The 26,826-nt window shown below is 48.0% G+C and overlaps 1 protein-coding gene across 5 annotated transcripts in view; it reads left to right on the top strand.

Moving 5' to 3' along the window:
* The window catches only part of ANKRD6 (ankyrin repeat domain 6), an 857,509-nt gene that overhangs the window by 745,237 nt on the left and 85,446 nt on the right, over window positions 1–26,826 (top strand). For all 5 annotated transcript variants that reach the window (XM_086926652.1, XM_086926650.1, XM_086926653.1 and 2 more), the window contains 3 exons: window positions 772–909; window positions 3,592–3,774; window positions 12,382–12,534. In XM_086926652.1, coding sequence (XP_086782778.1) covers window positions 772–909; window positions 3,592–3,774; window positions 12,382–12,534 — 474 coding nt within the window. The remainder of the gene's footprint in view (window positions 1–771; window positions 910–3,591; window positions 3,775–12,381; window positions 12,535–26,826) is intronic.

Here is a 26,826-nt window from a genome sequence, read left to right as displayed (position 1 = left end):
GGGGTCATAGATGAGGGTTTGGCTACAAGTTGGAGTGGCCTCAGCACTGGATAAGTGTGCATGCGCTTGTGGCCTGGTTGATCAGTTCAGAGCTAGTTAAATCCCTCAAAGTGACTTGCCACCTTATGGAAGTAGCAACCTGAAGTTAAAATTGCAGCAGGAAAGTAAAGTTGTTATGAGTGGTTGGGCAGGACAGTTATGTCCATGTTTATGATGCTGCTTCTCTCAATATCACTGCAGAGAGTCCGCTTCCGCCACTTACCATCTATTCACTAAGATCTTGCAAAAAATGAAAAGCATCAACCTTACTACCACTGACTAAATATAGAGGCACTCTCAATCCTGCCTCCGGCACAGGTATAAACGGCATAAACACGCTTGCATGTAGTTGTCCGCCTGCACCCGCTGCACATTACAAAAGTGACCCATTAATATTTCCACTGTGTCTTGAAGTAGGAGACCCCATTACTCTTACCAATATCCATGTAATGGCAAACTTGTATCACACTGTTATAAACACAGGCATAGGACCACGCCCTACATCCAATGTCAACTTTCTGAGGCATCCTCATTATCAAAGTAAAGTGACATATCCACTTCTAAGGTGACTGCCTAAATACATAGATGAAGAGTACAACAGCTAGTCTGAGCTGGTAATATTTTAACAAATGTGCACAAATCTAGGTCCTGCCTGGCAACTGAATATTTAAGTAGCAGTAGAAATAAGAGTCGGTATTGTGCCATATACTTACCTGACTACCTTACTTTTAGGGAAGTGTTTCAGCCATTGACGACACTCAGAGCAGTGAGCAGGCACCAGCCAAAAAAGGAGAACCAAAAGACGACCCTCGCTCTACATCCCCTGAGCTCAAGGCGAAGAAGAGCAAGAAGACAAAACATAGAGAGAAGGTACTGAGGAAAGGACTGGCTTTTTTAGAAGGCGCTTATACATCAAATACTGCTGACCTAGGGCTTCTTATTGGTTCTGTGTGTGCGCATGCGGTGTGTTTTGTGTCTGATTTGAGATGTTCCTACAAGTAGCAAACACAAGGAAAACAGACCTCTCCCCAAGTGTCAGTAATCAAATATTTGTGGCATCCCGCGAGATGGCAAATAACTTCCCACTTCATCTGCATAGAGAGGGGCAGACCAAAGGTATGACCTGAGTAGACCATGGACGATTTCTATTGGTTCAGCCTGCCCCAGTATTCCTAAGCCTCTTTAAAGTGAACAAGCCAATTGTTTTGGATGTGGCAATTTAGAGTATCACAGTGGTGTTTTTGTCACTCTAGGACAGCTACCAAGTGCCAGGTTTTATCACCAAACCCATTCACTGCAGATCTCGGTGCCTTGGACCCGGAACGCAACAACAACTGCTGCCTCACATCGTCTCACTCCATTCTCCTGCATCCACTGCCAATTCACCTCTAACCTAGGGCCGACCGCCATCGCAGCAACCAGCGCCACGCCATCCCCATCAGCCGAGACCTCCCAAAATCAACTCAGATGTCTCCTGAAACACATCAGGTCGCTCTGTAAGCACGCCACCAAATTCTGGGACACCATCTCCACCCTCGCCCCCGATGTGACCTTTATTACAGAGACCTTGCTCTCCTCCGCTTCCACCCTGTACATTGCCACCGCAACACCCATTGGCTACAAGATGAAACACCGCACCAACAGACATTGGTTGGAATCGCCATTGTACATAAAGAATTGATTATCTGCACCATCACCAATGACGTGACCACGCCGATCATGGAACACAAGCTTTCAGCTCTGCACTGATGACAAAACCACCATCAAAGGTACCCTCTTCTACAGACCCCTAGGATCATGAACCAGCCTCAGCGACTCCATCGCTGAATTCATCACCCCGCTCGCCATCGAATCCGAACACTACGTCTTCCTGGGAGACCTCAACTTTCATCTTGACTAAGCCATTGACACCAACTTCACTGACCTGCTGGAACGACTGGACAACATCAGTTTGAAGCAGCTGGTCACAGACCCCACCCACAAAGCAGGACATCCTCAACATCTACATGACACCCATCAGAGACATTGTCAAACCCCACCACATCATCATAGTGTCCCACACCGACACCCAGCTAGTTCTCTAGTTCTCTGCGAACCCGATCACAATGAAGACCAACTTCCACAACTGTATGAAGAACGTCTCAGCCTGATTGAAGAACAACTGCCTGAAGCTGAACACAGACAAAATGGAATTACCCATCTTCGGCAGACACACCTCTCTGGAACGACTCCCGGTGGCCATCAGAATTCGGACCCACCCCACTCCGAAACACTACACCCACAACCTCAGCATCATCCTGGACAGCAAACACTCCATGAAATGCCAGGTCAAAGCTGTCTCCTCAGCTTGCTTCCACACCCGCTGCATGCTTCATAAAACCGTCAAGTGGCTCCCCATCAGCACCAGGAAAACTGTGACACAAACCCTCATCAACAGCAGACTGGACCACGGCAACACACTATATTTGAGCACCACCACCGACCTCATGAGAAGACTCCAGACGATCCAGAACACAGCAGCCATGCGGATCCTCAACGTGCCCAAGAGAACCCCCATCACCAAACACTGACCTCCACTGGCACCACATCCAGATGAAATGCTAATTCAGTCTCCTAGCCCATACCTGCAATGCCCTCCATGATCAAGGACCCGCCTATATAAACTACTGCCTGAATTCCACCTACCTCTCAGTAACCTCTGCTCACCTTGCTCTCGCTCAGCTACGATGAATCTGCCGCTTCCACACCAGAGAATGCTCCTTCTCCCACCATGCCTCCAAGTCCTGGAACACCTCTTCCCCTCACCTCGGTACGGCACCCTCGTTGACTCACTTCAGGAAGGGACTCAAGACCTGGCTCTTTGATTGATACGTGCAGCACAGCGCCCAGATTCCCTTCCGGGTGATAAGCCGTGCTATACAAGTGCAGCCTGATTGATTGATGGGTAAAGGGTGCACCTTTGCCGGCCGTGGGTTTCTGAGCAGAGCGTTGGCCACCTGCACTTATTCTTGTGAACATTAAGCACTGTAAGGTGTGAACAAGTGAAGTTTGGTTGCATTATGAAAGTTAAGGTGGGCGAAAATGCTATGAATTGCCCGAAGACGGCATTCCATAATTTTGCTACAATTTGTGACAGACACTGGTACTCCTAAAGACTAATTGAATTTTGGGAATGGTCATAAGCCTCTGTTCTCTTAATCCTAGGGATCTTGGCTAGGTGTGTTGATGAATGTGCAGTTTTAATTTGAGACAAATGTTTAATTCAATGGACCTTAAATTGAATTCTCACGACCACATGGTGCTGATGGGTAATATTTCTAGTCTCAGTGGTATAGTCATATTTTCTTAGACTTGCTTCCAAGCACTCAGTCGAGTTTTGAATAGTGGTAACAGTGTAGTTGCTGGATGTACTTTCTCATTTCAATTTTGCTACTAATGTTAGGTTGTGAAATGAAGATGCCAATAAATGGCATACTAGTTACTTTGCAACAATTGGTTCAATCTTCTCAGGAGAGTATTTTGTATTTATGGTTTGAATATTCTTTTTTTCAGACATCAGCCCTCTCTGATCCCACCTGCCCTGCAGATCAACATAATCTTCCTGGCCCCTCACAGAATGGCCATCATTCGAAAAGGAGAAGCAGGCATCGTGGCTCATCTCCTGTTCCACCACATGAGGTTAGAGCGTACCAGCTGTATACGCTGTACAGAGGAAAAGATGGCAAAGTAATGCAGGTGAGTAACCTTGAAGAGTGTATTCTTCTATTTAATTCTGTCCATGTCATCATATTGCCAGACTCTGAGCCCAATTTAGAGTTTGACAGACAAGGTGCGCCATCACAAAAGTGAGTATCCTGTTGTCAAACCTTCGGTTTAGAAAATGGCCCTTAAGTTTTCCAACAACAAAGTTCTCCATTGACTCTGTTGATGAAAAATTTTCTCCAACGGTCTGATGACGTATGGGCAGTGGGAGGAAGGATATTGCACTGCCTGCCCTATCTATGGTGGATGGTGTAAAGTTTTATTTTTCCCTGTCTGTCACCACTAGGAAAAACCCAGGTGGCGAGTGACGTAAATAAAAAATAACACCCCCCCCCCACACCATACCCTGGGGCAAACTCCTAGATTGTGAGGGTCAGTTGTTTAATTTTTATCTGAAACAATCTCCAGCTATGGGAGGTAGTTTCAGAAAAATAAAAAACTTTGGAAAAGTTTTATGAACATCATTAAAAGCGACAGTTGACGTCCATCAAACATTTTGTACAGAGGTGAGTATTGGGCCAGCGATCATCTCTAAATTTGAAAGATAGTCTTTCAAGTTAAAGGAGTTTATGTTCTCCGCCACCGTGACGGATGGAGAACTGTCCATCAAACCCTAAAGCAGACCCTATGTATTCTGACATTTTCGCAACACATTGTACATATATGATTATCTCTTTTGCCTTGTGGTATATCCATACGAGCATTAAACACCATTATTCAACTTACTGTAGATTGTACATGACTAGCTACTCATTCAAACATATTAAGGAAAATGTTGATTAGTTAGCTATTGTTCAAAAGAACACACAAAAAGTGACACACCAGCGGTGCAAGGGGCTTGTAAATAAGCCACAGTATCTTTTGCTGACCCTTGTACAGGTTTAATGATGCATATGTCAGTCCAGTAACTTTCCTACTTGTGAGCTCCTAGAGTTTAGAAAGGATTTTGAATGAAGGTAGCGCCCTCTGAAATGTAGTAAATATATATGTATGGCTTGTGCTCAATAATTTACTGTTTTTTTTTAAAACATATTCATAGTGATTTATGTATATTTGTGTTTTGAAAGTTTGTCATTCATAAATGTATTTCACATTTTACTTTGTTTTTCCAGTACTGTTTAGGAAGCGTTTTTCTCTTTCAGGAAATATTCACACTTAATTCAATATTTTAGGACACATTCATTAAAGAAAATACGTTTGTAGTTCTGAAGGTGCCGACACCTTAATTCTACAAAGCAAAGGTTTACACTTGTATTCTGCTTTTCATAGAGTTGGTTGTCAGACACGATGTAAGTCCAGGAAATGTATTTTTCTGGATCTCCTCGTTCTTTTAGGATAACACAGGTTTAGGTTTGTAAATATTTTCTGACTGCTCACTGGCATGCCACACAGCATTTTAAGTGGCTGTATTTGTTGCAGGTGACCTGTGCTGCATGGGCGGGTGTGGCTTGCGTAAATTTGTAGGGTGACTTATCCAGTAATTAGTAAATAATCATATTTTGGCTGATAGAGAGTTGCACTGTAGTTGCTGTTGCTAAATAGCAAAGCAGCCAACACTACCTCACGTGGACTTGTGGTATGGATTTTGGGGACAATGGATAAAGGCGTCCATACCAGGCCTTCTTGCTTGCAGTGTAGCTGACAAAACAGAGGGTGCCACTGGTGACAGTATTTCCCAAGCCTGGGCCAGCCTCTCCCCAATGGTAGCACAATTCAACAGCGATTAGAGACAACCTGGTAGACAACAATTAGTAGCATCAGTCTGTTGTTGTCTGTTGTTGTCTGTTCCGCTCTCAGTGAGTGCGAAGTGCCCATCCTCTGGTGCATGGCGTGGTCCCGGTACATCTATTTGCTCGCTGTTCCTCCCTCAGTGAGTGGGATGTGCCCATCCTCTGGCGCATGGCTTGGTCCCCGGTACATCCCTTTGCTGTCTGTTCCTCTCTCAGTGAGTGGGATGTGCCCTTCCTCTGGTGCATGGCTTGGTCCCCGGTACATCCATTTGCTGTTTGTTCCTCCCTCAGTGAGTGGGATGTGCCCATTCTCTGGTGCAAGGCTTGGTCCTGGTACATCTCTTTGCTCGCTGTTCCTCTCTCAGTGAGTGGGATGTGCCCTTCCTCTGGTGCATGGCTTGGTCCCTGTTACATCCCTTTGCTGTCTGTTCCTCTCTCAGTGAGTGGGAAGTGCCCATCCTCTGGTGCATGGCTTGGTCCCCAGTACATCCTTTGCTGTCTGTCCCTCCTCTGGTGCATGGCTTGGTCCCCGGTACATCCCTTTGCTGTCTGTTCCTTTCTCCGTAAGTGGGATGTGCTCTTCCTCTGGTGCATGGCTTGGTCCCTGGGATTGATCCCTTTGCTGTCTGTGCCTCTCTCAGTGAGTGGGATGTGCCCATTCTCTGGCTTGGTCCCCGGTACGTCTCTTTGCTGTCTGTTCCTCCCTCAGTGAGTGCGAAGTGCCCTTCCTCTGGTGCATGGCTTGGTCCCGGGTACATCCCTTTGCTGTTTGTTTCTCCCTCAGTGAGGGGGATGTGCCAATTCTCTGGTGCATGGCTTGGTCCCCGGTACATCTCTTTGCTGGCTGTCCCTCTCTCAGTGAGTGGGATGTGCCCATCCTCTGGTGCATGTCTTGGTCCCTGTTACGTCCCTTTGCCGTCTTTTCCTCTCTCAGTGAGTTGGATGTGCCCATTCTCTGGCTTGGTCCCTGGTACATCCCTTTGCTGTCTGTGCCTCTCTTAGTGAGTGGGATGTGCCCATACTCAGGTGCATGGCCTGGTACCCGGTACATCCCTTTGCTGGCCATTCCTCTCTTAGTGAGTGGGATGTGCCCATCGTCTGGCGCATGGCTTTGTCCCCGTTACATCCGCTTGCTGTCTGTTCCTCCCTCAGTGAGTGGGATGTGCCCATCCTCTGGCGCATAGCTTGGTCCCCGGTACATCTCTTTGCTGTCTGTTCCTTTCTCCGTGAGTGGGATGTGCCCTTCCTCTGGTGCATTGTTTTGTCCACAGTACATCCCTTTGCTGTCTATTCCTCTCTCTGTGAGTGGGATGTGCCCATACTCAGGTGCATGGCCTTGTACCCGGTGCATCCCTTTGCTGTCCGTTCCTCTCTCAGTGAGTGGGATGTGCCCATCGTCTGGCGCATGGGTTTGTCCCCGTTACATCCGCTTGATGTCTGTTCCTCCCTCAGTGAGTGGGATGTGCCCATCCTCTGGCGCATGGCTTGGTCCCCGGTACATCCCTTTGCTGTCTGTTCCTTTCTCCGTGAGCGGGATGTGCCCTTCCTCTGGTGCATTGTTTTGTCCATGGTACATCCCTTTGCTGTCTGTTCCTCTCTCAGTTAGTGGGATGTGCCCAACCTCTGATTATTGGCTTGGTCCCCGGTACATCTCTTTGCTGTCTGTTCCTCCCTCAGTGAGTGCGAAGTGCCCATTCTCTGGTGCAAGGCTTGGTCCCCGGTACATCTCTTTGCTGGCTGTTTCTCTCTCAGTGAGTGGGATGTGCCCTTCCTCTGGTGCATGGCTTGGTCCCTGTTACATCCCATTGCTGTCTGTCCCCCTCTCAGTGAGTGGGATGTGCCCAACCTCTGATTATTGGCTTGGTCCCCGGTACATCTCTTTGCTGTCTGTTCCTCCCTCAGTGAGTGCGAAGTGCCCATTCTCTGGTGCAAGGCTTGGTCCCCGGTACATCTCTTTGCTGGCTGTTTCTCTCTCAGTGAGTGGGATGTGCCCTTCCTCTGGTGCATGGCTTGGTCCCTGTTACATCCCATTGCTGTCTGTCCCCCTCTCAGTGAGTGGGATGTGCCCAACCTCTGATTATTGGCTTGGTCCCCGGTACATCTCTTTGCTGTCTGTTCCTCCCTCAGTGAGTGCGAAGTGCCCTTCCTCTGGTGCATGGCTTGGTCCCCGGTACATCCCTTTGCTGGCTGTTCCTCTCTCAGTGAGTGGGATGTGCCCTTCCTCTGGTGCATGGCTTGGTCCCTGTTACATCCCTTTGCTGTCTGTTCCTCTCTCAGTGAGTGGGAAGTGCCCATCCCTGGTGCATGGCTTGGTCCCCGTTACATCCCTTTGCCGTCTTTTCCTCTCTCAGTGAGTGGGGTGTGCCCATTCTCTGGCTTGGTCCCCAGTACATCCCTTTGCTGTTTGTTCCTCCCTCAGTGAGTGGGATGTGCCCATTCTCTGGTGCAAGGCTTGTTCCCCGGTACATCTCTTTGCTCGCTGTTCCTCTCTCAGTGAGTGGGATGTGCCCTTCCTCTGGTGCATGGCTTGGTCCCCAGTACATCCCTTTGCTGTCTGTTCCTCTCTCAGTGAGTGGGAAGTGCCCATCCTCTGGTGCATGGCTTGGTCCCCAGTACATCCCTTTGCTGTCTGTCCCTCCACTGGTGCATGGCTTGGTCCCCGTTACATCCCTTTGCCTTCTTTTCCTCTATCAGTGAGTGGGATGTGCCCATTCTCTGGCTTGGTCCCCGGTACATCTCTTTGCTATCTGTTCCTCTCTCAGTGAGTGGGATGTGCCCATTCTCTGGCTTGGTCCCTGGTACATCCCTTTGCTGTCTGTGCCTCTCTCAGTGAGTGGGATGTGCCCATACTCAGGTGCATGGCCTGGTACCCGGTACATCCCTTTTCTGTCCGTACTTCTCTCAGTGAGTGGGATGTGCCCATCGTCTGGCGCCTGGCTTTGTCCCCATTACATCCGCTTGCTGTCTGTTCCTCCCTCAGTGAGTGGGATGTGCCCTTCCTCTGGTGCAAGGCTTGGTCCCCGGTACATCCCTTTGCTCTTTGTTCCTCCCTCAGTGAGTGGGATGTGCCCATTCTCTGGTGCAAGGCTTGGTCCCCGGTACATCTCTTTGCTGTACCTCCCTCAGTGAGTGCGAAGTGCCTGTCCTCTGGTGCATGGCTTGGTCCCTGTTACATCCCTTTGCTGTCTGTTCCTCTCTCAGTGAGTGGGAAGTACCCATCCTCTGGTGCATGGCTTGGTCCCAGTACATCCTTTGCTGTCTGCCCCTCCATTGGTGCATGGCTTGGTCCCCGGTACATCCCTTTGCTGTCTGTTCCTTTCTCCGTAAGTGGGATGTGCTCTTCCTCTGGTGCATGGCTTGGTCCCTGGGATTCATCCCTTTGCTGTCTGTCCCTCTCTCAGTGAGTGGGATGTGCCCATCCTCTGGCTTGGTCCCCGGTACGTCTCTTTGCTGTCTGTTCCTCCCTCAGTGAGTGCAAAGTGCCCTTCCTCTGGTGCATGGCTTGGTCCCGGGTACATCCCTTTGCTGTTTGTTTCTCCCTCAGTGAGGGGGATGTGCCAATTCTCTGGTGCATGGCTTGGTCCCCGGTACATCTCTTTGCTGGCTGTCCCTCTCAGTGAGTGGGATGTGCCCATCCTCTGGCGCATGTCTTGGTCCCCGTTACATCCCTTTGCCGTCTTTTCCTCTCTCAGTGAGTGGGATGTGCCCATTCTCTGGCTTGGTCCCTGGTACATCCCTTTGCTGTCCGTTCCTCTCTTAGTGAGTGGGATGTGCCCATCGTCTGGCGCATGGCTTTGTCCCCGTTACATCCGCTTGCCGTCTGTTCCTCCCTCAGTGAGTGGGATGTGCCCATCCTCTGGCGCATAGCTTGGTCCCGGGTACATCTCTTTGCTGTCTGTTCCTTTCTCCGTGAGTGGGATGTGCCCTTCCTCTGGTGCATTGTTTTGTCCACGGTACATCCCTTTGCTGTCTGTTCCTCTCTCAGTGAGTGGGATGTGCCCATACTCAGGTGCATGGCCTTGTACCCGGTACATCCCTTTGCTGTCCGTTCCTCTCTCAGTGAGTGGGATGTGCCCATCGTCTGGCGCATGGGTTTGTCCCCGTTACATCCGCTTGCTGTCTGTTCCTCCCTCAGTCAGTGGGATGTGCCCATCCTCTGGCGCATGGCTTGGTCCCCGGTACGTCCCTTTGCTGTCTGTTCCTTTCTCCGTGAGTGGGATGTGCCCTTCCTCTGGTGCATTGTTTTGTCCATGGTACATCCCTTTGCTGTCTGTTCCTCTCCCAGTGAGTGGGATGTGCCCATACTCAGGTGCATGGCCTGGTACCCGGTACATCCCTTTGCTGTCCGTTCCTCTCTCAGTCAGTGGGATGTACCCATCGTCTGGCGCGTGGGTTTGTCCCGGTTACATCCGCTTGCTGTCTGTTCCTCCCTCAGTGAGTGGGATGTGCCCATCCTCTGGCGCATGGCTTGGTCCCCGGTACATCCCTTTGCTGTCTGTTCCTTTCTCCGTGAGTGGGATGTGCCCTTCCTCTGGTGCATTGTTTGGTCCCCGGTGCATCCCTTTGCTGTCTGTTCCTCTCTCAGTGTGTGGGATGTGCCCATCCTCTGGCACATGGCTTGGTCCCCGGTACATCCCTTTGCTGTCAGTTCCTTTCTCCGTGAGTGCGATGTGCCCTTCCTCTTTTGCATGTTTTTGGTCCCCGGTACATCCCTTTGCTGTCTGTTCCTCTCTCAGTGAGTGGGATGTGCTCATCCTCTGGTGCATGGCTTCGTCCCCAGTACATCTCTTTGCTGTGTGTTCCTCCCTCATTGAGTGGGATGTGTCCATCTTCTGGTGCATGGCTTGGTCCCCGGTACATCCCTTAGCTGTCTACTCTTCCCTCAGTGAGTGGGATGGGCCCATTCTGTGGTGCATGGCTTTGTCCCCTGGGTTAGAATTACGTATTCATCTAGGCTGTCCCTGGCAGAAGGCAAAAAAGGATGTTCTTCCCGCCTTTCTGCAGATCCAGAGGTGCACGTGCTGTGCTGTGCTGTGCAGTTTCTAGTCTACGCTGAAGATCTTTAGCTTGACTAGGAGCACACCTCAAAGGAAGAGGGCCCTTTATCCTCTTGACTTCTGACTCTCTTTATGCATCTGCAGATGTTTGAAAGGAGACTGCCTTGGACCTTCAGGGGAAGAACTTCGCACAACATCTCCCCCTCCTCTCATAAGTCCCTTTAGAAGTTTGCATTAGCCACTGGCACAGCAGTAGCCCCTCCTATTCCCTGGACACCTGCCAAGTGTCACAAATCGGATGTGACTAACATCAGTGTGAGCTTTCCCAGTATGTCTAGAAAAGGGCTTTTAACACATCAGAGTTATGTTTTATAGCTAAATCTGTCCTGATGGAGTTGTTTTTCAGATTTGACATTATCTTGACAGAATAAATCTGCTTGACTGCAATATATTTCTGCAGCTGATACATTGCCTTAAATTGAGATTTCTGGTACCCTCAACTCTTGTTTCAATTTACATTCACAGCATGTCACTGGCTGAGCTGGTATTTAATGGCTGGGTTAAAAGAAATAGGGTTATTTCAACACCAAATTTCACAGGAGTTTGATATAAAGCATAAGGATAACTGCTTACTAGATAGATAGTCTTTTAGATGACTCCCATTATACAGTAATGGGCGAATTGTGTTTTACATGGTTGCTAGAAATACACATTTTACACATGTATCTACATAATAATAAATAAGGATGGTTTATCAGTAAGGATGTCACTTCATTCCATATCACTAGGATATGGTGGCATGGGTAAGCGTGTTCTTTCATCTGATAACCTAATTAGGCTCAGTGAATTATGCAGTTTTTTTTTTCAAAACTAGCCTGGTAGAGTCAGTGGATTTGGGTATTTATAAGGACCAATTGCCCCACATAGGACTGAGCCTTTCTGCCCCCAGACAGTAAGGGTTATTTACAGCCCTTTCCCTAACTGTCAATAAGTGGCCCCTTGAATTAATAACATAAACTGGCCACAACCACTAAGAAGCTTTAATGTCCTAATGTGCTAATGATTATCTATGTGCCCAACCTATAGGAAGTAAAAATATCCCAGTCAGTAATTAACTTAATTACTAATATGGCTTGATGTACCCAAGCATTACAAGTGTCATTTGTCTTAGATATTAAAAAACTTCAGCTTCCCCATCGATTACACAGGCATTGGCAACACCAATGGGTCTAGCTTTAAAGGAATGTTGTATGGTAATGTGAAGCTTTACAAGTAGCAGGGGGTGGGGGAGGAAAAGGGGATGGAAGATAAAAAGCACATTGGCAGCATATTAAAAGCCCCAATGAAATTGTGAATTGAACATTGGTAATAAAAGGCTATGTGTAACCACACCCTCCCCCCTTCACACCTTGGTCAAATAATTGGATACAACGACGGGAGAATATTTACATTTTGGTAGGTGCCATCTATCCCCTCCTCATATTGAGCTAGATAAAGGGAGCTGCTTCTATCAATATTGAATGTAAGAGACAGTGACTGTCATACTACTTTCTTTGTTATACATCTGTAGTGCATCATTTTTATTTCTGTTGCCTTTCAGTTTCTTCTCCTTTCGTCTTCTCCCTCCTCCTTAGTAGATATTGTGATTGCAAAAGCCAGGTAGCCTCATGTTACAAAATGAACTGGTTACTTTAATATTAGACATACTTTGCAAGCATGCAAAAATAATTCACATATTTTGTTGCTTGCCAGAATAATTTTAGTAGAGCTGTAACAGTGTGTCTGTGTGTGTCTGTCAGTACTTATTCAACATTGCTTAAGCAATGTGTCACTTGTCTTGTTTTGATTTCCAGGCCCCAATTAACGGATGTCGTTGCGAGCCTTTGATCAGTAAATTGGAAAACCAGCTGGAGGCCACAAAGGAAGAGATGAAGGCTGAGTTAGGCACTGTCCAGGATAATATGAATGCAAAGCTGGGGCAGATGGACAACAAAAATCAGCATCAGGTGAGGAGTTTGCAGCTTCAAATTATGAAATTAACAAGTTGCTTGTCTTCAGTAGCGCTCCTTCTGGTGGATACTCTATCTGACTGCAGATTCCTCTACTAAGAATACTCCACAAGTGCCAAACAGGATCCATTTACTTTCATTCTGAAGTTGTCCCATGTGCCACTCGGTGGTACTCTGCAGTTCCATGTCAGCTCCTTACCGCCAAAACAGTGATGAAGCAGAGCCACATATAAACTCCACCCATTGTTTCTTATTTGTACCTTTCCTTGCCCTCAGACGTGGAGCATGAACAAATGTTACTACCAGTGTGCTGAATACTAACCTGGTACTTTTTGACATGTTGAAAAGAGACCACTCCACTGGAACTCGGAGGAGGGAGGGCAGTGAGAAATCCCTTAATAGTGCCCATTGGTTGTATGAAGGAACCCCACATGCATTTACCCCGCATGCCTTTCCAACGCAGTCACTACCCTGACGTTACCACCTTTACCACGCAAGTCGTTACAACGACTTGCCATAGGGGGCATTGGACTTTGGAATAGTATAAATTACTATTCCAAACTCCAGTCTACGCAACAGTAGGGAAGGTGTTGGACTTAAAAATCCAACACCAGTCCTACAACGTGCCCACTACAGCAAGTCATTGTAACAACTTGCGTGGTAAGTTAACGCATGATAACGTTGCAGTTGGGGTAGTGACTTCATTGTAAAGGCTGGCCGTTGTTGTGACTGCGGGGTAAGGGATGTTTCCCATGTCCACTGCAAGGCATTGCTGGGCCAAAGATAAAACAAGAAAAGGACCTCCATCAGCTTTGCTTGTAAGGGATAACTCTTATGAGCACCATACCAGGTCACAAATAGGTCCCAGTGCCCAGCATAAATGGATTCCTATGAACTGCATCTGGTGTCAACGATGACATCCATCACTTCAGGTGGCAAACCAATCTCTGCTTAATCTCCATACATGTGATCCAGCGGATGAACCAAGGATAAAATACTCCACACAATTCAACAAGGTCCAAGCACTTTCACCCAAAGTTTCATCACTTATCCCCGGTACCCCCTAGGGGTCAAGTTTTATATTTTACTCAGATGTCGATTAGTTAGTTTCCTGTGGTCTTAACATTTTCAAAAACAAAATATATAGTTTATCTAATCTTCATGGATTAACACTCTTTCCACTGGTCTAAGGACCATTAGTTGAGTTAGTTGATGGTGATATTAACATTTTTCGAATTAATTCATATATCTTGGTGAAAATAACCACAGACTCTGGGTAAGTTCTGTAGGAAGGTGGATACCTGACTATGGTTGCCCCCAACTTTTTGCCTGGTGTTTTGCTGGTTGTCCGACTTAGTTGACCTGGGGCCCTGCCAATCAGGACCCCAGGCCTACTGCTCTCGCTCTAAAATGGATTCCATGAACCTTAGGTGCATTACCCAATTGGTACTGGGCCCCCTTATCAGACCCTGTACCTCAGGGCATAGGTGTACCCAGGGCCTACCAGGGGCTGAAGCATGTATTATGCCACCCCTGGATGGCTATCTAAATCTGACACAACTGGCTGCACGACAGCTGGGGCAAGGTGGTGTAATCACCCTTAGCTTTAGATATAGTATACCTATATCTAACCCTAAAAATGGACACACAGATTCCTATCAGTCACTCCTATGGCAGGCCTTGACAATCCTGAAGGCAGAGTGCTTGGAATCGTGTGAAATGGTGCTCTGGCATGAGCTGAGCCCGTTTGCAGCTTGCGGAACCAAGTCCTAATAGCTGTTCCATGATAACGCATACCATATACTCTTAAGTGCATTATAATCCTCGCGGTTAAATGCTATCTTTGGTATCGCTTTATCAAAACATGTCGAGTAAGGTGTCATACGAATTGGAATACTAACCCCTCGCCAATTCTGGCGACGGGGTTAGCATTCCACCCTTCTAGAGGGACACGACATGTATGTAACTGTGAACCCCGGTTAAAGTTAACTCAAGCCTCAGCATCACAAAATGGATGCTGTCACCACAGACACGAGTCTGACCCCCTGCAGCTGGGAGTCCTTCCAGCGAGGGGAGCTTGGACAAAGGGTTTCCTGTCAGGGGCGGTGCTAGCACCATCCCAGACAGGGTTTTGTGTATCCTGGGTAGGCAGGGCTTTACAGGAAGGTGACTGCAAGTGGCACCCCGGAGCTCATTACGCATCTGCCGGCTAGAACCAGTTCCAGGGGCACACCAGCCCCTGGCCTGGGGAAAGTCCGGCATGGGAGAGGGGTGTAACCACCCCCCTTCCTGGTCCCACCCCTAGGGCAGGACCTAGTCGCATACCCACCCCTTTCTTTAGGATAAAGGCAGGAGCGGGGACCCTTCCAAATTAGATCATCTTTGAATCAAGAAACTACTTTCTACGAAAGGAACTCTCGACTTCTTCTCAAGATTTCTCCCTTGTGGCTAAGGAGTAGTCACCCTGCACCCGCAGGCACCATCTAAGAACGTGCACGTCCTTCCTCAGGAATCCGACTGACCAGCTCGACGAGACCCGGCTTCCCTGGCACCTCTGACCTCTACCTACCTCTACAGCTAAGCTGAGAACCGTAGGTGCGACGAGACCTCGAGGGACCGGCCATCATCAGAACTGCACGACTTCTATCCAGCACGACCGCCGAGGGATCCTCTGGTGAGTGCTTTGGGGTCCGAGAAGCCCCGACCCTGAGCAGCTCCAGCACCGAAGTCCAGCCTCCCAGCATCCACGAGATCTGCGTGGGGCCCTTCTGCTTTTTGCTGCTCAACGCGTTGTCTGGCTACTAGCCCGCTGGCTTGTGACCTTCCCGATGACGCCCGACGACATCACCGCTGCTGGTCTGGTTGCTCCAGACTGGCCCTTGCTCCCTTCCAAAAGAGGAGCACCCCGGACCCTCCTGGTCCACTCCAGACGCCATTTTGAGTCCACCGCGTGGGCTTGAATTTGCCAAGACTTGTTGCCCCAATCCTGGGTCCAGCGACGTCGACAGCATCATCCATCGTGGGACAGCTCGCACCTCCATCCTGGTCGCCGACAACGCCTCCTGGTCCGTGAGACTGCAGAGCCCAGCGTCGCCCACTCACCTGGTCGAGGTGACTACCATCCGGTGCCCTCCTGGTGCCATCTGACTACTGGCTAGTGGTCACGAACTTGGTCCCCTCTGCTTTCAGGTGTCATCCGTCTTCGATCCAGGCTTTGATCACTTCGAACAATCTTCACTGGTCGCCTGCCAGCAACTTCTTTCTTCAGGCTCCTGGTTCGTCAACGAGGATTCCCGACGTCTTTTCAGACCTATGCAGCTGCAGCCCCTGGGCTAGGTAACTTCGGCATTTCGGTGCCCCAGCATAGCCTCACTATCCAAGGGTCAGAATCCACTGTCGTTTTCGATCTACCTTATCGGGTTCGCCTGAGAACACTAACTTTGCCTTTACTAGCTCCCATAGACTTTGTCCCGCATCCCGCGTGAGAGTGCACACTCTGCACCCGAGTCCCCTAGGCCTCCTACTAGTAATCTGAAGGTTCAGTAACGTAGTCCTAGCGATTCCAAAGCCTATTAGTCCAGTACTTACCTGCTAGTAATTTTGCATTCCACTTCCATAGTATATGGTTTTCCGTGCCCCTCGGGCATTTGTGTAAATTGTGCAACTTAAAGTATTTTCGTAAGAGTTTTGTTGTGTGCTTAGTACCCTGTCCTCAAAAAGAGTACAGGGCTGTTGTGATCTAAATAAATACACTGTTTATTTTCCTAACACTTGTGTGGTGTCCTTTCACTTGGTGTTCAAGGGGTATATGTGATGGTATAACAGCTGGCTTAACATGCCCTCTAGAGTTTAGCCCGAAGACTGCTCGTATCCACGCTACTAGGATAGCTGGTCTATAAGGTTGACTTACAACCAATCATCAATAAGGGTTGTTTGGACTGATACAAAGTGCTCACTAGAATAGTGAACATTATATATCAGGCCAACTTCTCACAAGTTCCATAAGTTGTATCTAAAATTTCAGGCATAAAGGTGAACGCTCTTTCAATACAAATTCACAGTGCAAAGGCCATCATGTTCACATGGGAGAGATAAATCATTTAGCAGATACAACCAATGACACAAACTCATTCAACAAATGAATGCAAAAGGTGTGGATAGATGAAGAGACAAAAGAGTTCAGAAGCAAAAATGAATTTGCACTGAAGTAGGTAAATATTATTCTGACTCATATTTTGCATAATTTGAAATACTGAAACCACCCCTCTGGCTAAAGGACTGGTGGGGGTCCCCTGAGTTAGTATCAGGAGACAATGACTATAGTACCAGATCAGGACAAATACTTACTAAACTTCTCTATAAACCCGACGTACCACGGCGCATCCCTCTCTTACACACTCTCCCTCCTCGATGTTCTTCCGGAATCTTTTATACTAATCCGACTGTCATTCGGATCTGAATCTCCCTAGTCTACTGTCTTCTCTCTCGAACCCAGCAGCAGCAGCAAGTTTCTCTTGGCATGGCAATCGCATTACCAACCTCTCCAGCTCCAGCCCCCTAACATTCTAAAGTCACTCTAATTGTAAGTCTTCATTTCTGCATGTCCAACCCTCAATAGTTGCAAATATTAGTAAAATACGGAATACCATTGGACAGGGCTAGGGGAGTTTTCATCACACTATGCTGACATATTCATTTTTATTAAGGTACCATTGTTTTGCAAGCCCTTCCCCTCTAGCTCATTCATTCTTCTTTTCTCATTCATGCTTCTTTTCATATTCATATATTGTTGCAAATTTTATTAATAATTTCACTGCAGATTCCATAGACGAGGCATACAGGTCTTCACTTTCCGCGTCCTCTGTCCTTGCTATTTGGCAGCAGTTCACTTCTTCGGTCATTAGGTCATGTTCCCAGTCTACTGAGCATGCGCAATCTAACCGTCATTCGACTCCATTTTCTCTCCCAGCCATATGTGAAACAGGCCCAAGTATACACTATTGATAAAAGAACCATAAACAAGATGTTATTTTCTCAACTTTATAATTCTCACTGTTCACCACCCATTTCTACTCTATCCCATTTTATTATTATTTATCTGGGCAAAAGCATTAACGTAAGCGGCTCTCTTTGTTGTTCAGGCAAGCAGATGCTGGGCATGCAGTTTCGCAAGACCACATGTTAGACCTTCTTGAGCATGCGCAAAGATTTCCCTCCAAAAGAGAGTTAGTCCAATTATATCTACGTAATTCCAGCTTGCACATGCGCAAAGCGTTTTTACAAATTAAAGCGGTTTAAGTTGTGTTTGCACCTTATTCCACATTAATTGACCATGTGTAAAGCTTTCACCCTGTGTGTCTGTCTTTGGTGTATTTTAGTTTAGTCTTATCCACAACTTTAACAGTTATGAAATTAACTTATACCCCAACCGGGGTTTCCTGGCGCTGTACGCATACCGCTGTGGAACCCTTCCTGGCTTTTCCCTGTGAAATGTCCACTCCTGGGCACCCCCAAGGTTGAAGCCAGGCATCCCTGCGCTGTTGGGGCCGTTGTGGAGATTAAGCAAGCTATTGCCCAGAGTTGCAGAGTGGGACCCATGATTAGAATAGGCAACGAGGCGAGAATTATCGGGTCCGAGGAAATTGAGCCCAAGACCCGCCGAGGCGGGAATTGAACCCTGGTCCCGGGCCAGACCTCTGCATCAGGGTCTGCCGCTCTAACCATTGAGCCACACTTCTCCACAGTTAGTAAAAGTTAATGAAGGATTTGTTTTGAGCAAGTTTTGTTTCTTGAATCCTTGCTCCATCACATGTAGGTGTAGATTGTGCAGATGTGGGTGGATAATCTTACCCTGTTGCTGCCACATAAGATCATCGTGAAGTGGTAGCCTGATTGCAAGCCAATGCTCATGACCAGGAGTTCCAGGTAACACACTCTCTTGGCCCAATCCGGAGCCACTAGGCTGATGTGGCCCGCTCATTCTTGATTCTTTTTAGAACTTGCAGGAAGGAATTCAGGGAAGGTGTAAATGAGTCCCATGTTGTAGGATGAATGCATTTCCTAACAAGTGTTCTTGCTGAAACTACAAAGGACAAAAACATTGACATGCACATTTGACTGTGCCTAAAAGATCGAGCCAGTGATCTCCCCCTGGTTAAATAGAGTATCCATCAGAAACGTGACCAAAGGAGGTATATTGTTCTTCTGAGGCATACTTCTAACCTAAGTCACATTTGCAAAGGCTTCCTTTTATTGGAGCTGTTTTGGACATGGTGCAGTTCAGGGTTTTTCTTCCATCGCAATGAGCCCAGTACATTTGGACCACAAACTTGATATTTCAGCTTCGGCCCTTGATCTCAATGCAAGCAGCTCTAGGGCTTCTTTGCCTACTGGCCGCATGCTTATCCACTTTGCCAAGTGGCATATGCTAGTCCTGCAGTGGGATTGGAAGGTTCAGTTGGCCCAGCATTAGGAGACTATATGATATCTGCAGTGGCGGCTGCTCGATTGTAACCTGATCAGAGGGAGACCTGTTTTCCTCCACACCTAGAGTTGACAATGGTGAAAGATGTGTCCCTTCTGGGCTGAGCCGGACATTTGGGGGATTTGGAGATCAGAGGACTCTGGTCTCTGGTGGAAACAGAGCTCCACATAAATCTGTTGGCTCTGCGAACCATCTGCTTGCCAGTGAAGGCCTTCCTGTTGTCCATCAAGGAAAGGCTGGTGCACTTTCTCATGGACCACAACACCACCATGTGGTATTGCAACAATCAGGGCAAAGCGTGGTTCTATGTCCTGTACCAAGTGGCTATACACCTCAAGAGTTGGCTGGAGCATCAGGGTGCCTCGTGAATCACTTGGTTAGATCTTTACATGCTGGAGTGGACAAATTCAGCTGGAGACGCCTAGCTGATGACAAATGGTAGCTGCATCCAGAGTTAGCTCAGGGCATCATGTTCAGGAAAAAGGAAGGTGCACACAATGCAAAGTCAGTCAATCAAGCCAAGTTTATCCAAAGTTGCTTCTTTTATTAAGTTAATCATAAAAACTAACACACAGCCAAAGAGTTTCATTCCCGGTTGCCAGAGGAACCTTCATCAGGGCTGTAACATTTACTAACAAACATAACATAAATACCACATAACAACAACAAAACAAAAATAATAACAACCACAAACTTGAGATGACCCATATGAAACCACAATTATATAACACACAAATACATACAAAAATTGCATACATTCAAATCCACATTATTTAAACGTGTATACTTTACATCAAACAGAAAAAAATATTTTCGTAATTCCAAGACAGAAAAAAGGAAAACAGATAATAATATCAAAGAACAGACAAATGTCTATGATAAATAAACATATCCATATATATATATAGTGCAATAGTATCATACAGTAAAATAATACATTACTAAAGCAAACAACACATAGTTTTATCGAAAAATACTTGAATAATACCTCACATGAGGGTAAGTACAGAGTAGAATAGAGATAAAACCTGACAAGAAGAATGAGTGGGGAAAATTAACCGCAGGAAAAGGGCAAAGTTGAAAAGGGTGAACTTATTCTCCCCTCAGAAATATTTGGCTTAGAAGTAGGTATGTGGTTATAAAATTATATATAATATATAAGGTGTACCACAGTAACTGGACAACGTGCAGGTAGGAGGGTGAACTTATTTCTCACCTCTGTAACGTCTGGCTTTGGACTCAGAATGTAGGTTATAAAGTTAAGTAAATCGTTCCAAATCGCGCTAAGCATCAAAAGCGGAAGTAGGCACATATTGTATAATCTATAATAGAAAATTAACACAACTACCGTCTCATGGGTAACAATACATGAGGCTACTCATAAGCACTATATTCTCTTATTTGTAATGCAGAGAGGGGAGCTCCATAGGTCGACAATCTGAGTGTTCTAGGAAAGATCCATCACCCATATAATCTAAGATTGTGGGCTCAAAGAGCATCATCACTCATTCATATACCCCGGACTCACCTCAAATTAAAGAAGCACAAGGTTCATTATTTCAAGTATATGTAAAACCTCACGAGTCCATGAGTACCTACTTCTTCCAAGAGCTTTATAGTAAATAGTTCATGTTGTGAAGTCTGTTAAAAGAGTAAACAATCAGGACACCATTATAGTATGTCGATAAGAAAAAAAGAAGACAAGGACAATGTTATAACTTGGATCAAGAAAGTACAGAACCACCACCGCAGAATTGTTGCGAGACACAGCAAGATTACCTATTGTAAGTGGCCACTCGATTGCGCAAGCCTAAATCAACAAAAGCCCAATTACTAGAAACAAGGAATGATCGCTTCAAAAGTTGCATGCATGATGTGCATATCATATCATCTCCAAATATATCGGAACACATATCATATTGAAAGGAACAGGCACCGTTGAGACATGAACATATGCGGCACAACTAACAAGGAACGAAGCCCCATCGCAAAAAAAAGTGCAGGAATGGTGTACATGCAGTACTAACTCCTGGTGTAAATGACAAATGTCCAATTGAAGGGGGCAAGCGCAGTGGACCTATAAACATAAGTGTCACTGTGTGTGGTGCCTCTATAGCAGTACAGTAACGTACACTATGTAAGACTTGATGATGTAAGTCACGAAGTGTCAACAGCGCAAAATGGTGATGGGACGCACAGAGTGATGTGCACTACGTGATGCAACAATGGATGACTAAAAGTAAAACCACAGACGGATAAAACGTGAAAAAAGCGCACACTATAAAAATGGAAACACCTGGAAAGCATAACAAGAGTGCTACACTTAGAGGGGTCTGTGTCAATAAAACGGTTCCGTCGAGTCAGTTAACTCCATTGAGAGCGTTCCGCGGAACGTGTCATTCAAGCATGCACATCCTATATTGGCAAAATGAAGCACTAACAGTACTAGCAAACTAGTTATGTAACTAAATGGCTCATGTACATGATAATCACTCACTTGGCTAAATAGAACCGGGCCGGGAGCACAGGTCATCCAACCATCACGCATAAAATAGTGTCTCTCATTATAAAAAAGATTACCTTTACGGAACTAAACGTTTGGAACTCGGCATGGTCACCGGCATATCTGAAGCGAAAGCGGAGGCGCCATTATTTAAAAGCACGCACAACACTGCGTCGACGGGTCACATGTACTGTAGAGGATAACATACACGGAGAAAGGACAACGCGGAAAGGTGAAAAGAGCTAAGGGGGCCGGCCATCTTGTCGTTCCCAAAGCTCACCATACGTTGCTTAGCGTCATAGTATAAATGACGTGTTAGTAAACACAAACAAGCATTTACAATGCAATAGGTCTCGCAGCATTAAAGTTTGAGTTACTGGCATTGTAAATGACACTGCTTTGCATAAATTTCTTTATTTTTTATTTGCAATTGGTATATAAACGTTGTTTGTGAATGGTATTTTTCATTGTGAGGTCACAAGTTTCCCGCTTCACCACTCCCTAGAATTAAAGAAAAGTTGTGCACCCCTTTGTAGGTGGGACAGGGATTTCTATAGTCAAATGATCAGGTCATCACGGAGGGTACACGAAAAAAGAGCAGAGAGAGCAGAGGTGGAAGCGAGCTAACGGTGAGGTTGTACAAGAGGACTGAGACACTGCGACAGATCTAGGGCAGGGTCAGTTTGTGCTTGACGAGTGATGCGCTGACCCCACTTGCCTTTCAGAGGCAGTTGCGTGTACCACAGTGTACCTATGTATGCGCAAGCTACTTTTCACCTGGCAGTGCATACAAAGTATTCCACTTCGCCACACACACTTGTTCCATTGCCAAACCTCCTCAGCGTCCTTCAAATAATCAGGGTTTAGTGGGTCCTCAGGCTTCTGTACCCTAGTGCCACTGCACCTGCCACACTAAATCAAGCTACACCCCTGGTGCTGCTGTGATAGGGGTATGCAGTTTGCAGCATAATTGTTCACGCAAGAAACACGACCCAGCTAACCTACATCACTCACTCCTGCACAGTAAGCACTCGGAGTATGCTCGGCACACTCCCACCCCCTCGCCTTCCGTCTTCTTCACCTCCTCCCCACCACAACCCTCATCACATCTGCTCCAAAACTTTTCAGTACTCACTGTGGCTCAGGGAAGGCGGAGAGAGGTAGTTGGTAGACCTGGTGGCAGAGGGATGTGTGCCACCGAGACGAAGAGCAGAGGCTGTCACTGTAATGTTTCTTGCTTCCCCCCCACAGGTACACGCTGAGCCAGAGTGAGGTAATTAACTCAGGTTTATTCAGGCACACAAGTACTCAAGAGCTTAGGGCGCCGAGCGTCTAACATGTACAGCTCCGGTCGCCAACTGCCGCTTTCCTATCCTTCGCGCCTTTCTCCTCGCATCTCCGCGCATGCGCGCGCCTCCCGCTCCGGTCTTTGGCGTGACGCGTCATCGCGTTCACGTCAAAGACTAGAGCGCATACCACATATCTCCCCCCTTTTATATAAACAACATAACATTCCCCCCAGCAGGTGGAGTGTCCCCCATCAGTGAGTATGAGTCTAAGTGGGGCACCTCGGGAGGTGGCACCAGGGGCTAGTGTCCATCCATCACAAAGTCTCTATAACGAGAGGGCACCGTGACTGCCCTTCCGCTGCGGGTGTGTCTTACCGGCATGTTCTCTCCCCCTTCTGTCTCTCCTTGGGACCTCCCAACTTCTCTCAATTCTGCTCTCTGCTCTGCATCCACCGGTGTGCTCTCTCCGTCGGTAGGCACTGCTCCCGGGACCTCCACTTCATTGTCCTCACTTACACCTTCCCCGCGGTCTTCTGTGCTGTGCCCCGATTGGGGTCTTGCTTCCTGAAAGTCCATCCGTCTCTCATCCTCCTCGGATTTGGGCCATACTATTATTTTATTGACTCTGGCCATGCGGTCTTGTGACCAGACCTTGCCGTCACTGAGAAGAGCCGCCCTGCCTCGTACCTCCTGAACTTGTAGGGGCCGGCTGAACTTACTTTCACCTTTCTTTTGTAGGGTGGGTAGTTTGACCCTGACCCATTCCCCTTCTTCCAGCACGGTTTCCTTTGTGTTGCGTCGCTTGTCATAGTGTGCTGCGTAGATCTTCTGGGCCTTCTCCAGATTGTGCTGCACCACCGCTGGGGACCACTTGCTGGTGATGGTCTTCTCCCTCCATGCTACGTTATCCCGGGTGAAGGGATGCCGTCCTCTCAGCACTTGGAACGGACTGTACCCCACTACTGAGGGCGTGATCCGGTAAGCCCATAGCATGCTCATTACTTCCACTTCCCAGTCCTTTCCTTGTGATATGGCTGCCTGAATGGAGCCCATGAGCACCCGATTGAACCTTTCGACCTGGCCGTTGCATGCCGGATGATAAACGGCTGTGTGTTTCACCTCGATCCCGTTCCTCTTCATATATCGACCCCACTTGTCCGATACAACTTGCGGTCCATTGTCACTGAGAATGGATTTGGGTATACCCTCTCGCAGGAACACCGCGGTCAGGAATCTCAATATCGTGTCAGTGTCCATTGACTCTTGTATGTCCACTTCAGGCCATTTGGAATACTTGTCTATTATCACACATATGTATTTATTCACACCTCTACTGTCTAGGACGGGCCCCAGAATGTCTATTGCCACCTCTTCCCAGGGGCCTTGCGGGGTGTCAAACTTCCCCAATGCAGGTCTGAGTGGGCGGAGCACCTTGTCCGCTCCTTGGCACTGCCCGCACTCCCGCACTTGTCTTTCAATGTGGGCATCCATTCCTGGCCACCAATACATCTGCTTGACCATCGCCTTGGTTTTCACTATGCCCAAATGTCCTTCATGCAGTAACTTCAACAGCCTGGGTATCAGTGTCACTGGGGGTACTACCCGTTCTCCTCTGTACAAGAATATTCCCGAATCGCTCAAGGACAATTCCTCTCTCATCTCATAGAATCTTCGCACCCCCTCCGTGAGCTTCTTTTTGTCCGGCCAGCCCAAAGTGAGGTGTCTCCTTACTTCCACCTTCTCCTCATCTAGCTCGTAGGCCGCCTTCCATTCCTGTGCACTAATCGACATCTCGTGATCCTCCATGCTGGCCACCATCTCCTCTTTGTCCGGGGCCTCCTCCGGCGCTTCCTCCATCGCCGCAGCCCGGCTGAGGTAATCAGCCACCTTGTTTTGCGTACCTGGAAGATATTCTACGTCGTAGGTGTAATCCAGCAATTTCAAAGTCATTTTGGCAATTCTTGGGGTTGCGGTGTCATGGCCCGAGGACGTCAACACTTTGATGAGTGGCTTGTGATCCGTTTGAAGCTTGAATCTCGTGCCCCATATAAACTGCCGAAACTTGTTCAAGGCCCACGTGACCGCTAGCATCTCCTTTTCAATCACGCTGTACCTCTGTTCCGTCGGGGACAGCGCACGGGACGCAAAACTGATCGTTTCCTTGGATCCATCCTCTCTCTCCTGCGCCAAGACAGCCCCCAAGCCCTTGTCGCTTGCATCTGTCGTCACTATGGTCTTGCCGGTGGGGACGTACCCTTGCAGTGGGATGGCTTGGCTGATGCAGTCTTTTATCGTCTCAAATTCAGATTGGGCTTCTGTGTCCCATTCGAACTTTGCATTGTTTCTGATTAGTTGTCTCATCCTGTAGGTTCGAGTGGCAAAGTGTCTGACAAACTTGCTGTAATACTCGGCCATTCCAAGGAATGACCGCACTTCCTCTTTGGTTGCTGGGGCTTTGGCGTCCCTTATCGCCTTCACATTTTGTTCCTTCGGCGAGATGCCGTGTGTTCCTATTTCGTGTCCTAAGTAGGTCACTGAGTGAGTACCAATTCTACACTTGCTCCATTCCGCCGTTAAGCCTTTCCCTTGCAACACTCCTAGGACTCGATGCAGCTTCTTATCGTGCTCTCCTTTGTCGGAGCCCATCACTAAAATGTCATCTTGAAAATACTGCACCCCCGAGATGTCCTTAAACAGCCTGTGCATTAGTTTCTGGAAAACGGCCGCGGCGGATGCCAAGCCAAAGGGCATCCTCCGGAATTGGTAGCACCCGAAGGGCGTTATGAAGGATGTGTACTTCCTACTTGACGGATGCAGTTCTATTTGGTAATACGCTGACGTGAGGTCTATTGTGGAAAAGTGGGTTATACCCTTCGTTCTCGCCAACATCTCCTCAATCCTGGGGAGCGGAAATTTCTCCACGATGAGGTTTTTGTTGAGCTCTCTGAGGTCCACACAGAGCCGGACCTTACCATTCGGTTTCTTGACCACCACCAAGGGCGATAGCCATTCCGCACTGTCCACTGGCTCGATGATGCCCTGTTCTTCCAGCTTCAGCAGTTCCTGTTGCACCGCTTCACTCGTGGATATGGGTATGTTCCGGACCTTATGGACAACTGGTACTGCCCCCTCCTTAAGGACCATTTTATGTACGAATTTGTCCAGTTTGCCGACCGTGCCCTCAAAGACCTTGGGGTATGCCGCCTTCCAGTCTTCGTCCTTCGAGAGGGGCCATTCATCCGTTAACAGTATCTGCTCTTTCCCTCCTGGATTGAGTATGATGCCAAGATCTCCAGCGTCTCTCCATCCCAGCACCGATGGGCCCTTCTCCGCTACGTATAGGGTGCACGTGGCCGACCGTCCTCTGAATTCAAACACAAAGTCCCGGCACCCCACCAGGGGGATGGAATTCTCTGTATACGAGATGGGTCTGATGTCCGGCGGCATTAGGTCGGGCCCCACAACCGGTGCGAAGTCCTCTTCCCATATCGATCTTTGCACGATGGTCCAGGGGGACCCTGAATCGACGGCCACATGTACCTTCACACCCCCTATGAGCATGTCCGTGCGGGGCTTATCTCTTCGCTTCCCTGCTACATCCAGCACCTGGTCCTCTATGCACAGAACCAAATCATCTTCATCCGGGTCCTCCTCCTCGCTCACGTTTGCTGTGGCCGAGTCAATACACTTGACGGTGGACTTCGATCCTTTCTTCCGACACACCTTTTCGAAATGGCCGGTCAAGCCACAGAACGAGCACCTGGCGCGGGACAACGTCTGTCCTGAGCCGCGTGCGCTGCACTGCCGCATCTGTAACACGCGAATTTGTTCCCCGGGCTGGAGCGGGCCGTCTGTTTTCCAGACCCTCTTGTGTCCTTCCTCTGGTCCCCATAAGTGCTTTTGGACTTGCTGGACTGTGGTGCCTCATCAATCTTGTTAATCATTTGCCTCGGTCCACATTCCCTTTTCGCCGCGTCTGCACCTCGCTTGGACATCTCTGCCTTCTTGACCAT

The sequence above is a fragment of the Lissotriton vulgaris genome, chromosome 6 (genome assembly GCF_964263255.1).
Source record: "Lissotriton vulgaris chromosome 6, aLisVul1.2, whole genome shotgun sequence".
NCBI lineage: Eukaryota > Metazoa > Chordata > Amphibia > Caudata > Salamandridae > Lissotriton > Lissotriton vulgaris.
Note: the sequence above shows the minus strand (reverse complement) of the source record. Positions and strands in the feature narration are given on the sequence as shown.